At 39.0% G+C, this 17,121-nt stretch overlaps 1 protein-coding gene across 2 annotated transcripts in view; it reads right to left on the reverse strand.

Annotated features, from left to right (window-relative positions):
- trappc9 (trafficking protein particle complex subunit 9) overlaps positions 1 to 17,121 on the reverse strand; it is a 257,722-nt gene that overhangs the window by 79,312 nt on the left and 161,289 nt on the right. For both annotated transcript variants that reach the window (XM_030412357.1, XM_030412356.1), the window contains 2 exons: positions 14,087 to 14,240; positions 3,473 to 3,563 (listed from right to left, as the gene is read on the reverse strand). In XM_030412357.1, the coding sequence (XP_030268217.1) occupies positions 3,473 to 3,563; positions 14,087 to 14,240 (245 nt within the window). The remainder of the gene's footprint in view (positions 1 to 3,472; positions 3,564 to 14,086; positions 14,241 to 17,121) is intronic.

Here is a 17,121-nt window from a genome sequence, read left to right on the forward strand (position 1 = left end):
ACCAGAATCTAAAAACTGTTGTGTTTCTGTTACTTTAGAATGAGTCTTCTTTATACCTGACCATGGATGATTATTTTGTATTAGTGTTTTCCACCATCTGGCCATCCAGATGAGGTGTGACGACATGTGACAGCTGTTCCTGTACTGACATGAACTACGCTTGGATTACCTCAGTTACATGTATGCTTCTTCGGCCACAAGTGAAGGAGGGTGCCACGTGCTCAAGTACTCTGAGTGAGAGCAGAAGTGGAAGCGATTACAATTTTCTTTAAATGAGTACGTGGAGAGAAGCAAGACAGCAGAAGAAAAGCTACAGAATGATGGTCCTCAAGACTTTTACTGTGTACTTGGCAGCTTGATGTTAACCGTCGAGTGGCACTGAAGCACTTCTTGGATTAACTGAGGAACCATCAACAGAGCCAATCACACATGTGGACTTGTGCCTTCTACAAACCAGGAGTAACACACTCATACAAAAGCATACCCACAACATGTACTTGTGTGCTGCTAGTGGAGGAGACTTTCACACCATGTGTGATCTTGAAAACACTCACACAGTAAGGCAATGTGGAGCTCCTTCAATAATTTATCTTGGCAGAGTTCTGTGTGCATGTTCATGTCACTCTGCCTAGTTTACAGGCAAGCGGTCGAGGGATGCAGACACTGCTCTACTGCTCAAAATATTGTGACAGAAATACAATACTCTCCACCCTTAGAAAAATGTCAAAATGCTACAATGGGTGGCACTGGGGCGTAATGACCCCCTGACTGACTACGGCTCCAGATGAGTAGTTAACTTTTGAACTCATCAAAGATATTACTAGGTCTAAAACACAATAGCACAAATCTCAAACGAAGAGCAGTGGGCTGCCATTTCAGGAGCCAGGAGAGCACATGGGGGTTTCAGTGCCTTGCTTAAAGGGCACCTCGGCAGCAACCCAGGCAGTGAACCGGTAACTCTTCAGCAACCAGTCCACTTCCATATTGTGGTCTCTAGCTGGACTTGACCCTCCGGTCCCCAAGCCAAGTCTCTACAGACTGAGATACTACTGCCAAGGTAAAAAGTGGCATAAAATAAAGTCATCATCACAGCGGTGTTGTCTTCCTACATTACGCATGATCAAATGTAAGGTGTCCCAAGAAGTGAAAAATGTTCTACTTTTACCTTTAGTAAAAGTAGAACGTCGCTTTGGGAAACAAGGTCTCATGAAGAATGCCCCTTTCTGAGACCCTATACTTTACATAGACTCACCGGGCATCTAGAAGACTGACATGTTTGCCAGAAGAGGATCAAGAATATTATAATTATGACCATATTCATAATTGATAATCATGTTTTTTTTTCCAGCAAATTTGGTAACCTGTCAGGAAGGTCTAATTGCCATTATGTTGCCAGGCCTTTCACAAAATAGTCTTGAATACGTATTAAAAGAAACACAAAAAATAATATTATTGTAACTTGTCTGTAATGATTAAATGCAGCTCTTACATGACTATACAGTGGCTGCTGCAGTAATCCTGGTATATGACACAAATCTTGACTACATCATTTGAAATGTGTTGAATGGTTAAGTATTGTCTCCATTTCTCAATCCTTTATTTAGGCTATTGCTATAACCAATGTCTAATATGTAAAACCTGAATGATGTTAAGGTCACCATCCACAAACGGTACCTTAATCCATCTCCCTGTGCTGCTGTCACTGTCAGAAGGCAGCAGTACACACCGAACTGCCACCGCAGTATTGGCGGCAAAGCCAGATGGCAGAGCACGCAAATCCATTACTGGATTTGTATATCGTAGGCAAATAAAGTAGGTGTGACAGTGTCTTTGTTTTTAAAACTGAAGAGAGAGATGGAAATTTCTCAATGATTTTTTACTGATGAGACCAAACAGGAACAATCGTTGCAACCTATTAAGTAATGTGTTCCAGGCAAAAAATGGGAGTTTATTTTTTACTTAGGAGTTGAGATTTTAATTGAAGAACATTTTGAAATAGAATATACTGCCTCATGGAGGAGTTTAAAGTTCCTGTAAATGAATAAAAAAAAGAAATAGTTTACAAACTGTCATAATGCGATCTGCAAAAGACTGAACCAGCTTCTCCTTTCTATTAAACTAGCTGAAATCCTTTGTCACAATGGTAAGAGGCTGAATGATTAACAATTTCAAAGAAAAAGAACCAGAATTATGAGCAGTGGTGAGTTTTAAAAAAGTTGTATATGTCATTTTAAACTATGTGATTAAAGGGAAACAAACAAAAGTATACACAGTCTCAATCCTTAACATGGCAACTGGAAAAGACAACAACACAACAAAAAGGTATGGGCACACACACAGCAATTAAATACGTCAGATACGTTTTTAACAAGCAAGTTGTATTCATCTACAGTATCTGTGTAAGTGTGAGGCTCACAGAGAGCTAACAGTATTAAAAGCATCCATTTGGACTAACGATTTTAGACACTGGGGAAATGCTTGAACTATACCCATAATTGAGCCTGTGATAGTCTTTGCAACCCTGATAAAGGCATCCTAATGGGCTCTGGCAAATTATCTGGCTCATAATCAGCAAGGCTTGCAATGAGCTGGGCTGGAACAACAAGACTACCCACAGAAATGGAGACATGAGAAAAAAAATAAGACAACCTGCAATTGTCTGCACTTTTGTCTGAGATTACACACAAAGTGTGGAATATCAGATGAAAGAAAGGTGCATCTCCAACATCTTCATAACAGCTTTTAACTGATGGGAATGTTTCCTCACAGAACGGAGTACATGTCAAATGGCAAAAATATCTGAAGAAGAGCAAATCCATTGAAGTATGTGCCTTGTCCCCCCACCCCCCCACACCATTTCTGTCTCAATAGGTTCTTACATTTCCATGCTTGATCTGCCTTCACTTCATTTTGCAGATTGCTTTCTCTTTGCAAAAGCAGGACAGCCCCAGCTGACTAATCAAAATGCTGGCAGTGCCCAAAGAGAGACCGGGATCCTCAGAAAACAAACATCCACAGTAAATCAAAAGTGATTTCAGAGGATGATCACAGATGGTGCGAACGAAGAGTGCTCCTACAAATTATGTGCGTCCCCGGTGATTCACATGTTTCCCAAGCTGCTGTCTATACTTCTCCAAAATAGCCTGTAGCCCATTAAGAACACAAATAAAAAACATGGCTTGAGACCAGTTCTTGAGGTATATGCACTGACAGTTAAAGAGATAGCTATGGAACCACATAGATAATTGTGACTGGCAGACAAATATAATCATAGAAAACAGGAGGTCTAAGGACAATCATATAAAAGTATGCAGAAAAAAAATGAGTTTAACTTTTTTTCCCGTTTCATTTTCTTCATACTTAACAGAAAAAGTTCACAAACTTTCAATCATGAGTATAGGGGAAGTGTGTGATCACAACTCATGATTTGACACACATGCACACACACGAACCACACGCATAAGAGACTCACCCCACTGCAAGGGAGCAAGCTGTAGGTGCTCCAGGACCAGCTGGTTGAGGACTCCCTCCACACTGGCCTCGCCACGACGTTGCAGGGAAGGGTGGGTAGAGTTAAAGAAAGACAACAGCACGGAGAGTATTGACGCATATAAAGTATAATAAGTATAAGTATTAGAATTGGCAGACCACTTTTGTCCAGACTTAATTTCTTATAACAACTTGATGGTTTGATGAAAATGTTGTAAATTATGGTTGCTGAGGATGCATCTTAATGACCTCAGTTATCCCCTGACTTCTCCTCTAACATCACCAGCAGGTCAAAGTTTTCCCTTGTTTTGTAAAATATCTCAACATCATACATTCAAAAATACATTCATCAGCATTAGACAAGAAAGTGTGGGTTTTGGATTAAGAGCAGCCAACATTGATAAGATATCTGCCAACAGCATCTTTCAGCTGCTCAGCCAGACCAGCCGGACTGCTGCAGGAAGGAGGGAAGTTAGTTTGGATAAGAGTCATGCTAATCCAGCATGAATTAAAGGGTGCTCCTGGCTAATGTCTGGTCGCAGGAAAATGAAATGGCCAAATAGGATTTAGGCTGTCTAAGCAATGGAGAATCTGAGACTGATGTGTCCACATCTTTACAGAGACCTGCTGCACTTGACAGGGGGACTGTGGTCTGTGTCAATAGAACGCAGGACCAGGAGACTTGGACTCTGTGTTTACATTATTGATGCTTGGTGCTTAAACACAGTCAAAGTTGATGGACAGTATTAACCTAAAGTTCAACTTGCCGTCAATGTTACCTATGTTATCATCACTATTTTTGCTGCCGTTTACATTTACCCAGATTAAATTTTCATTTCATTCTGCTTTTCCTCTGTGTCGCAAAAAGAAAAATAAATTGACCTCAAAATTTGAATAAAATGTTCCAGGTTATTAATAAAGAATAACTTTCATGCCTGTATCTCAGTTGAAGTTATAGTCAAAGATGACACGAAAGTAGGGTTACAGAAGGGTGCAATGTATAAATTAAATGTGGTTGCAGAATATCTGTTTTGAAAAATTCAGGGTCAGAGCCTGTAAAGTCAGTTGTATAGTGACAATTAATAATACAGTACTTTGTGACAACTGATACTGCTTTGCTTTCTGGGCCTATTCTCCTGCCTCTACGGATCCTTTTGACATGACTCTCACTCCTTTAAGTGCTTAACACGTGCTGACAGTCAAACACCTTTAAGTGCAAACCCACATCCTTTGAGACTTAAAGCACTGGCAAGTCTTTTTCCAGCAGACCCTCAATGGATACGTTTTGCAACGAGACAATATTAATGTGACAATCATATCATCTTGTGTTCTTTTTGCTTATAACAGTGACTTAGTTTTAAAGAAAACATGATGAACTGAATCCAGAAATATTATAAAAATATCTTGAATTTTATCTGAATGATGAGATTCATAAAAATAAGCACTGTAGAAGAAATATTTTTCTAACAGGCAAGTAATCAAATCTAGCTACATCACAATACAGATGCTTATCTTTTAGTTTTATTCATGAAAAAGAAGATTAAAGAGCCACACTGACTTTGTTTGTGAGAGAAAAATTGTTAATATGTGAACGCTGCTTATGTAGTGTAAACTAGATGTGTGGATCCATGCTCCTCATATTACAGACGTCAGAAACAGCAAAGGTAAAGTAGGGAATATCATTAAAACGGTCTTTAAGGCTTTGGTAGTAGATGAGCAATATGGTTAGCCACAAAAAGGAGCTCTAAATATGAAATATAAAGAAAAATGTCACAATGTGTGTAAGATGAGTTTGTTGCTAAGAATTCAATCTGGCACAAGATATGGCATTGATTTTCACAGTTTACAGCTTCGTAATGTGCAAATGGTGGCAATGAAACTATCTACAAATTAAATTTCATTTATCTAATGCATTCACTCAGATGTCAAAGGTTCACAGAGAGCATGTTTTCTGCAACCCGACTCTAATGGTAACATTAAACTGATCACAGGGTAGACTATCAATGTTTTCAATGCTGCATCAAAGCAAATAAGGCTGTCAGAGAGCAATTACCCAGATAATATGTGATGATAAGCTCACCGCTGATCATTTACACAGCTGACATTTGGAATAATGGGTGAGATGAGTAGGGCCTAGAGCACCAAACCTGTGTCTATTAACCTTTGAGGGAGAGTACAGTATGCATGCGGAGGGCGAGGGAGGGAGAGAAAAGCCATCTACAAACAAAACATACTGTGCTGAGAAGTGCTTCTATTGTGCCTGCTGGCTCATTTCCAAAGTGTGACTCAACATGTCACAACATGCACCTGCTTCTTATTTCAATGAACAATGGCAGTGTTGTGGCTTTGACCATTTGTCAGATGAACACGTAGAATTCTACTTCAAGGATTCAGTGGAACTGTTGGGTAACAGGAGCACACACTGGGTAGAGTGTGTTCTTCTTGGTAAAGCTGGATGTTACTGTGGCATAATGACCTGCAGCCTTTTTTGCTGCAATCCTCAGTGGATGCTCAGAAAAAGTCCACTTTGAAAAGGACATGTTACATAATCTGGGGTTGTTCATTATCTCTACTGACCCAACTGTACAAAGGTGAGCCACTGTTTCATTGTAGAGTAGCCCTGAAAATACTGAATGATCCCAAAAGTAAAGGACACACACAGTAGGCTACATTTCACCTCACAGCACTGTTATCACAGTAAATCCAAAACCGCACGCTTTAACTGGTTCAATAGGCAGGGTTGCTCCTCTACCAATGCCATTATCAGAAATACCTAAAGCGTTGGAGTTGGTATTGGCAAAAGTCTATGCACTGATCCAATACCAAATTATATTTTATTGGCAATGGGACCTGCTAGTTCCAAATAGAACACAGTACACCTGTAGGCAACTTAACATATTTTTTTACAGCACAATTAGCAAATGTCAAAAAAGGGTGTCTAATGTGGGCATAGAGGTGCTGGGTCTTATGTATTTCCTTTTACAACTGTACTGTAACTGAAAGTTTATGGAGCCATATAAGGAGACAACCTCAAATACCTTTAGGTGAAACAAAAATGCAAATAAAAGGTCTAAAGGTCGCACTTACTAATTTGTTAACTACGAACATCAAGCTTAAGAGTACAATGTATGGCATGTGCAGCTATATTTGAAACAAGAGGTCAAAATGGTGCATGATTAAAAGGCTTCTTCCATCGATTCATCCATCCATGTTCCGGCACGTATCCAGGTATGGGTCACTGGCATAAAGCTAAGTGAGGGAGCCCTAATGCCTAATGCCCTTTCACAACAGCCATGTCTGCAAGCCCTTACTGAGAATATATGGAAACAATAGAACATGGGTCGGGTAATGGGTCATGTGAACAACACACTGTACATTTAATGGTAAGAACTGCAGGATTAATTGTATGAAACAAGTTTTTATTCTAACATTAAAGGGATATTCCGGTGTTAATTCAATCCATGGTCAAACACACCTTGACATTGAGTAAGACCCCCCCTGACGAGTCGATTACCGAGTGCAGTTAGAAATGCTCAATTCCATTCTTTTTCCGGTCTGCAATCGATAATAACTGTTATAAACTGGCAGGCGAGACACATATGTATGGAAGCCCATTTCCGCCACTTAAAAAAAAAAAATTATGAGATACTAAGTCATAATTATGAGATACTAAGTCAAAATTATGAGATACTAAGTCAAAATTATGAGATAGCTAAGTCATAATTATGAGATACTAAGTCATTATTATGAGATACTAAGTCAAAATTATGAGATACTAAGTCATAATTATGAGATAGCTAAGTCAAAATTATGAGATACTAAGTCATAATTATGAGATACTAAGTCAAAATTATGAGATAGCTAAGTCAAAATTTTGAGATACTAAGTCAAAATTATGAGATACTAAGTCAAAATTATGAGATAGCCAAGTCATAATTATGCGATAGATAAGTCATTATTATGATATACTAAGTCATAATTATGAGATACTAAGTCATAATTATGAGATACTAAGTCATAATTATGAGATACTAAGTCATAATTATGAGATAGTATCTCATAATTATGACTTAGCTAAGTCATAATTATGAGATAGCTAAGTCATTATTATGAGATACTAAGTCATAATTATGAGATAGTATCTCATAATAATGACTTAGCTAAGTCATAATTATGAGATAGTATCTCATAATAATGACTTAGCTAAGTCATAATTATGAGATAGCTAAGTCATAATTATGAGATAGCCTACTAATCAGGAAACGAAACCGTAGCTACGCTAAGTCTAGTCTAAAACGCAAATGGATCTCATCATTGAAGACTACTTCAGACGTGGGTTTGCAAATCGTGAGATTTTAACCTTATTGGAAGAAGTACATGACATTAAGTTAAGCCTTCGGACGTTGGAGAGAAAGCTGCAGAGGAACCAGCTTTGGCGGAGACACAATAAAACAGATGAAGCAGAGGTGGCCTCCTTCATATCCCAACAGCTGCAAACATCTGGCCAACAGCACGGATACCGATGGATGCACCAGAAATGTTGGATGGCCGACTCATCACAGACAGGGAAACTGTGCGCCAATTAATGAGACTACTGGACAGAAATGGGGTCGATCTCCGTGCGCACAACCGTTTGCGACGGCGCATTTATATCAGCCATGGTCCAAATTATGTCTGGCATGTGGACGGGTACGACAAGTTGAAGTCTTACAGCATATGTGTTAGTGGGTGCATAGATGTCTTCTCTAGAAAGATGATATGGCTCGACGCGTTCAAAACCAACAGCGATCCCCGAATTATTGCGGGGTATTTTATTGATGCCGTGAGTGAAAACAGTGTTCGATTCTCTGATTACGGGTGCTTGGACCTAAAGTGACACACTCCGCTCCATTCTCATCCTCATCCTCTCTGTTGCAGAGAAACCTCTGCATCTCTGCAAGGTGTGTGTTTTCAGTCCCGTGGTCTATCCTGACTCTTTGTGGGCATCCACTGTTTTCACTCACGGCATCAATAAAATACCCCGCAATAATTCGGGGATCGCTGTTGGTTTTGAACACCTCAAGCCATATCATCTTTCTAGAGAAGACATCTATGCACCCACTAACACATATGCCGTAAGACTTCAACTTGTTGTACCCGTCCACATGCCAAACATAATTTGGACCACAGCTGACATAAATGCGCCGTCGCAAATGGTTGTGCGCAAGGAGATCGACCCCATTTCTCTCCAGTAGTCTCATTAATTGGCGCAGTTTCCCTGTCTGTGATGAGTCCGGCCATCCAACATTTCTGGTGCATCCATCGGTATCCGTGCTGTTGGCCAGATGTTTGCAGCTGTTGGGATATGAAGGAGGCCACCTCTGCTTCATCTGTTTTATTGTGTCTCCACCAAAGCTGGTTCCTCTGCAGCTTTCTCTCCAACGTCCAAAGGCTTAACTTAATGTCATGTACTTCTTCCAATAAGGTTAAAATCTCACGATTTGCAAACCCACGTCTGAAGTAGTCTTCAATGATGAGATCCATTTGCATTTTAGACTAGACTTAGCGTAGCTACGGTTTCGTTTCCTGATTAGTAGGCTATCTCATAATTATGACTTAGTATCTCATAATTTTGACTTAGCTATCTCATAATTTTGACTTAGTATCTCATAATTATGACTTAGTATCTCATAATTTTGACTTAGTATCTCAGAATAATGACTTAGCTATCTCATAATTATGACTTAGTATCTCATAATTATGACTTAGTATCTCATAATTTTGACTTAGTATCTCATAATTTTGACTTAGTATCTCATAATTATGACTTAGTACCTCATAATTATGACTTAGTTATCTCATAATTTCGACTTAGTATCTCATAATTTTGACTTAGTATCTCATAATTATGACTTAGCTATCTCATAATTTTGACTTAGTATCTCATAATTTTGACTTAGCTATCTCATAATTTTGACTTAGTATCTCATAATTATGACTTAGTATCTCATAATTTTGACTTAGTATCTCAGAATAATGACTTAGCTATCTCATAATTATGACTTAGTATCTCATAATTATGACTTAGTATCTCATAATTTTGACTTAGTATCTCATAATTTTGACTTAGTATCTCATAATTATGACTTAGTACCTCATAATTATGACTTAGTTATCTCATAATTTCGACTTAGTATCTCATAATTTTGACTTAGTATCTCATAATTATGACTTAGCTATCTCATAATTTTGACTTAGTATCTCATAATTTTGACTTAGTATCTCATAATTATGACTTAGTATCTCATAATTTTGACTTAGCTATCTCATAATTATGACTGAGTATCTCATAATTTTTTTTCATAAGTGGTGGAAATGGGCTTCCATACATATGAACTTTGACTGCATTTCCATGAAGTAATAATCATACATTTTCATCCTTGAGCTGTGGAACTCCACTGCACTCGGTAATTGACCAGCAGGGATTCCCCAAACAGGAAGCTGCTGGAGGAGAGTGGTGAGTTGTGTTCATTTTACAATAGCAATCCGGCTAAGCTAACAGCTGTTTGATGCCTCGAACTATGTGTTGGGACCCAATTTCTGATGCAGAAGTTTGGTGCTGTTCTGAGCATTATTTGTGGCCTTTTGACTGCGGTTTCTTGTTGGAGGCATACACTTCAGTGTATTGTTATCGTGTGGTCTTTTCTGAGGATGCTAAAACTATGTAAGCTAGCAGTCTGCAAACTTGATCTCTCGAAGGGGGGTCTTACTCGGTGTCATGGTATGTCAGACCATGGATTAAATTTACACCTGAGTATCCCTTTAAGCACTCTAATAAGGTGTGCAATCTACTTTCAGCTGCATGGTATCACAAATGGCTGTGGCCATTCCCTTAAATTGCTCCAGAGCCCAGCAAGCCTAGAAACTCTACCAATGTGTGGATGATCAACATGCTTGTCCACTTGCTAAAATTACTGACACTTTTTTGGCACTTTTTGTTTGTTAGATACCCAGAAAATCTTTATCTCATGCACCACAGCGCCTCCTGGCACAAGAGAATTGCAGAGTCATTGCTTACTTTAATTAAAAACTTCAGAGAAACATTAATTCCTCCAAAGTGTTTCTTGGACAACTGGCGCATCGCAGCTTTGGGCTGACAGAATGGTTTAAATTATTTTTATTTATCTATGTTTTGTTCTGTTTCTTTGTGATTGATGGTATCTATTTGGTGCTTGCTCTTAAGCTGTTTTAGCAACTTGTCGGTCAACCGGCTTGCAGTGAGACACATAAAAAGTGGGTTCCAGGCCCGTGGAGTCTAAACAGTCAGGAAGTGCCCTAGACCTAAGTTTAGATTGAGTAATGGTACAAATAGGCATGCCTAAGGTGTGCAGCTTAGCACGATCTTGAAAGTGGTCTGTACAATAATAGCAGCCTCTAAACTGCACTGGTTTCCACTGAAGTCAATCTATAGTTAAAGTAACGCGCTGTCACATCTGGTTGGCCACAATATCTTAGACATACTGTAATTTGGATTTACAAGGCTGGCTGAGACAGCTTTAGAGGGAGTCACAATAACTGCTGTAGTGGATATAAATGCTGGCTAAGAAAGCTGTTGAGACACAAATTAAATTCAATGTAAAGGGGTGATTCATGAACTTGGCAATGACCTCATCAAGAGGATGACATGCATATATGCACGCATGCAATCCTTCTATTTTATCCACTGTCTGTACTGTATATGACATTGTCTTTCCCTATGAGTAATTCACTATAGCGGAACACCATCAACAAAACATGAATAATATTGTGAGGAACTCATAAATTACTAATTAAAGTGACTTACTTTGCTCAGGGCCAAGTGAGTGCTTCAGAGTTTGACATGCACAGTAATCAAATCTTTTCTTTTTCTAGTTTTTTATGTTGTAAAAGGGAAAATCCAGCCTGAAGCAAGAAAGACATCGTGCTACTCGTGTAAATTTAGACAGTGGGGTCACACAACGTGCCGAGAAATGTCTCACTGTGGAGGAAAGCATTGCATCAGGATTTAACGTGATAACATCATGCGACAACTTTGAGACCATTGATGCTGAATTAATAATTAACTTAAGTAATTTGTGAGCTATTCCATCAATGATGCAATGACTTGCCTTAAGAGAGTGAGGTACCTGTTTTCCAATAACTTTAAATATACAGTATGTTGTTTTTGGTGCTGTACATTTCATTTGTTTTTCTTTTTTGTTGTGCCTATTGCTCTGCAGAATCACAGACATTGTTTGATTGTATACTGAGCTGCTACAGGATTTGTCTGTTGATGATGTTTTCACTATGGTTTTCAGCTTCAAAAGAAACTTGTTTAAATTCATGAATTATGATCATAATATACCTTCTAAGTCGGATAAAATGATAAAACAGGCAGTTCCAGGCTGCTTTTTGCTGCAGTAAAAGGAGTGTTATCAGATGTGCTGCTGGGAATACATTTGTATGTCATTTTCTTTCTTCATTCCTGCCTACACGCTGCCAAATTGCTTGTAGATAAAACAATACACATAATGATGGGAGTGTTTACGCCTTCATAGAAAAAAAGAAATATAATGGAAACTTCAGAAGCTCAGAGATTGGATTTATCATTAACTGTGCACCATGTTCACCAACAATCTGACAGGCTGTTCTTAAATCTCTAAATATGTGCACCGCTAACTGCCAGCTGATGAGTTAGGAGCTGATACAAGGAACTATATGTATAATGACTAGTAGCTCTTATCACAGTGTTTTGAAATTCATGAGCTTTACCACAAGTTTTGACCTTCTCATTGCCCAAATATTGGGGTACAGGGCAAAGACCACACTATTGAAGGCCATCACAGTAAGCACTCAAGCCAGCAACACTGTGTACAACATTTATTAAAAATAGTCAATACACGTTGGTCATGAAACCCTAACAAAGGCTTTTTAACTTTAGCACAAGAAAAAAAGCAGTGTGCTTGGATTTGTTTGCCAATATGTCTCTCTGGCATCACCTGAGGTAAAAGTGAAGTAAATGTGTAATGTTGTGAAATGCAAAATCGGACTGGATCGGATTTCTCATGGTCGAATTAAAGCACCCAAATTATTCGATTGATAGTCGCATTACTCCTGCATGTATACGTTCCATACGTGACGTAAAGAGGTCAGCCGGAGGTGTCTCGGTTACCACTAGTGGAAATGGGTACAGTGCCACCTAGCGTACCGGGGTATGACATGCTCTGGCCCAATAATCCGGTTTTCTCACCGGCATGTATACTCGGACAATTGCAGTTGTCTGGTTGAGGAGCATAGTCGAACTATGGCTGTAATCCGACTAAGCTGTGCATGTAAACATGAGTGTTGTGTGTACGGACCATGATTTAATAGTCAATCCTTTCACCACTTTCACTGTCTGGTTATCTTACGTGCGGCACCAAGGCATCAGTATTAAATTGACTGTTTCATAAACAGTTAAAAATTCCATGTAAGATGTTTAATTAACACTATGTTGCCATAGTTTAATCTAGGTTTTTAGCAAAAAAAATAAATAAATAAATCAGGGAGCACTAATGTTCGCTACCGACTTGTGCTCCCATCCTTCTGGCATTTTTAATCTCCTCTATGCATCTTCTTTTCAGTCTCACAACAGTTTATTGTTTTGTTGCATAATAAAACACTCAGGTCTCTCATGTCTCAAAGTAAGCTGCTGCTTTTAATCTACCAGTATTTTAATAGGCCTTATATTCACAGTTATTGTAATTGTAGTGGGTTTGCAATCATGAGTGTCCATCAGGAAGACTAAGTTTCAGTTTTATTTAATCCCTCAGTATAGTTTCTCTAACTCCCTTGTTCCTGTACTATTTTACTGAAAAATCCTGTAGCAGATTTCTTATTCTGAATTCTATATCAAGTGCACTGTTTGTCAAAGTTTTAACCCCCAATAATTAAGACACTTTACAGTCCCTGTTAACATCCCATTCATCACAACACTAACCCAGCTTGCATCTGTGTTACAACCTACACATTTTTGATTTCTGACAGCAAGTGTGTTGGTGGTGGCACATTTACATGGCAGGCTAGAAGACAACAATAAACATGGGAACAGATACAAAGAGTCATCTCCTTGGGGGCAGCTTGCAGACAATGATGGTGTCAAAGATTACCTTGGATGGACCACAAAGCTAACCCACAAACTAGGACCTATGGGAAAATGTTATATCATATTGCTGCTGGTGTGTGAGACAAATACACACCCACACATACACACAGTAAGACATCACTTCATAGTGACAGAGCAGCAAGCACTATGCCATACGCTTTACCATCTGTCATTGCAGGCGAACAAGTTCCCTGCTGGCCAGAGGGACTCCAGATGTGGGATCCAGATGTCCTGTAACACTGATCTTACTAATGTCAACAAACAACACAATCAACTAACACAAAGCGCTAAAAGATTCTGTTTTACCATTTAAATCTATTTGAAGTTATATTCTGTTTATCAGTTCAGTATAGACCCTCATTTATAAATGTAAACCTTGACCATATTTATCCGCTGTGTTTCTGGCAGTGCTCAGCCCTTCTCTAATATAACTCTATGTTGCCATTGGAAGGATATGATGCTCCAACAGATGCCCAGCTTGCTGTTGATCTGGCAGCCCTGGGCATGCTGTCGCTCCTCCTCCAGCTGTTTGGGGTTAGTGAAGCGAGCTGTCTCCTGGTCCGGCTGAGGCAGACTCTCAAAGTCAAACTTGTCAACTTGGATGGCCATCCTGCAACAGGAAATGGGAAATACACCATTTGTAAGAATTTGTGAATGACACTTACATAACTGGTTGTTTTAGTTTGTCTCATTTATAGTCCAAAACCCAAATATATTAATTTAATTTAATTCAATTTAATCATGAAACGATGAAAAGAAGCATCAACTCGTTCAATATTTTTGAATAAGTCACAACAGTATTTATTCTTGCATTTTGTGCAGTCTTGACACAATGTTGCATTAGAATCACTTTGCATAGACCACCAATGTAGGAGATCATGCATCAACCAGGCCCCACCTCCGAAACATGATTTGGGGCTATGGGGGAGTCAGCCCCAGGGTGTAAGGAGCCCTGCAAGAAAATGACCTTCAGTCTATTAAGGTTGCAGATGCTACAGTGCCCCAATATTGCCTTTTAGGGTACAAAGTAGTATTCAAGACAGGACAGGCCAAGGCTGGCTGATCAGCATGCTCACTTCAGTAGACATATCTGCATCACAAGACATTTCAGACATGACATCAAAACATTATTTCTTAACATTCTGTTGAAGATTTTTGAATGTTTTAAACAAAATGTATCATATATTGCTCCTTTTAAAACTCAGTAGAATCCAGTAGCCCCCTTCGATAGAATATTTCTAAAGAAAACCTTGCTTACATTTCTGGCAACCAACACTGGCTGCTTGTGTGGCTTGGCAAGTGATACATTATTTATCTAGTCTTCAGGTACAAGCTTTCCCCTCTATACTGCAGGTACTTTATTTATTTACAGGGGCCGTGGTGTTTGTTGCCCGAGGTAAAAATATCTATTCATCAATGCTTTGCAGTATATTTTTTTCCCAATTCAATATCGATTCAGGAAATCCTCTGAATCGATTCAGGCAAGCAGTGGCCCGCGACCATCCGCTGTCCGTCGCTGGGCACCCCCTAGTCCCCGCCTCCAGCAGCTGGAAGCGCCTCGCTCGTGACCTCACTCGCGACCTCACTCGAGGGTCGGAGGGTGATGCGTCACCGTCAGAGCTGTGGAGGCGGGTAGCCGACGTCTGACACACTGCTTTTTCGGAGACAGTAAACTCCCAGAGCAGCTGGTCTCACCCTGGCTGCTGCACCTTGAGCCCTCGGGTAGCACTCTCCACCGGGGAGAGAGGGGGGTACAGTGTCAACATTTTACCCCCTCGCGTCTAGCCAGAGGGCAGAGGGACCGCAGTTATGTCTATCTTTATGTCAGACAAAAATGTACCATGCAGTCCCAGAAACAATGGCACTTTCTCACTGGTTGCACTATTTTATAACTAAACACGTCGTGTCCTTTTTTTTTCATTTCAAATGAACTAGAACTTACTAGAGGAAAGATTTATAATTTAAGATTCCTTTTTTTAATTTAAAAATGATCAACAGGGACTCTAATTAATTATTTGTTTACTATTACTTATTACTGAATTGCAATCAAAGCATTTAAATCAATATTGAATCGAATCGCTATTGAATCAAATTGCAACCTAAAGAATCAAAATTGAATCGAATCGAATCATGAGGTTCTTAAGAATACCCAGCCCTATTGAATTAATTCTTTCTCTGACTGCAAAAATCTGTACAGTTCAGAGCTGAACATGTAGAGTCCAGATAAAGACAATGTTCCAAAGATATTGTTCCTAAAGAGCTGCTGGAGACTATACTAGAGCCAAAGGAAAAGAGAATATTGGACATGCATCCATTAGGTGGTACTTCTTGCTTCATGTCTGGTAGTGTTGTGATTTTCCGATATTTGCTGAGTTTTGCTAAATTATTCTGTGAATTATGGTAACCTTTTTTTTGTAATCCTTCAAATTATCTTAAAAAAAGAAACTAAAAATCACCACACTTGAAGATGAATATTGGAGATCTATCGCACATTGGAGCACTACACATTACAGCCACTCTTCACAGGGAAGAAAAAAACAGTCTCAATCATCTTACTGGTGTCATGATGGAGAGGCAAAAGTACTCACATTTGGTACTTAAGTAGAAGTATAGATACTTGTGTAAAAAATTACTCTAGTAAAAGTAGAAGTACTGATTCAGCTCTGTTATTCAAGTAAAAGTAAGAAAGTAAAGGCTCTGAAATGTACTTAAGTACAAAAGTAAAAAGTACAAATTAATTTTTGTCATCACTGATACATAATACCTCTTTTGATAACTCAACAAAACGTAAAGTTCTTGGCACACAAAATAGGAAAGTTTTTTTTTTCTTTTATTAACAATCTGCACAGTTCTGGTACAGAGAAAAAAATAAATCACTGGACACAGTCTGTTTGCTACAAGTTAAATCTCAGAATAATCAAGACTGATTTGACCAGAGGTCCTGCATAAGCACCTAGATAATTCAGCTTTATAACAGCTTTGGTACTCTTAATACCATACTTAACATATTACTTTTAACAGAATGTGTATCTTTTAACACTTTATATCAAAAAAATGTTTTGACAGGCTTACTTAACGCTAATGTGCAAATCAGTTTTCCATTTCAGCAACAGAACTTAAAACATTATGGTCAACATGGAAACTAGTTTAATCAAGTTGCTTTCCTTTGTGAGATATTCACTCAACTCTACAGGAATCATAAAATCTTTTATTTAGCCTCAGCAGAAGCTGGTTCTCAAAGTTCTTTGAATCAAGGCATGCTCTTTTGGGTCTGAAAATCAATCCTGCAGTGCTAAAAAGCCTCTCGGAGACAGCTGAGCCAGGTAGCGGTGTGATGAGCTTCAGTGACACGTTGCAGACTGCTGGGAAAAAATTCAGGACATCCGTGGTATCATCCGGGCAGGCCAGGTAGGACTCTGGCTTGGTTTCCCACAGTTTATGCTGCTTGTATGGGCCTTCATCTGAGGTTGACTTCCTTTTCAAAGTAGGTG

Source organism: Sparus aurata, chromosome 3 (genome assembly GCF_900880675.1).
Source record: "Sparus aurata chromosome 3, fSpaAur1.1, whole genome shotgun sequence".
In the NCBI taxonomy this organism is placed as follows: Eukaryota; Metazoa; Chordata; class Actinopteri; order Spariformes; family Sparidae; genus Sparus; species Sparus aurata.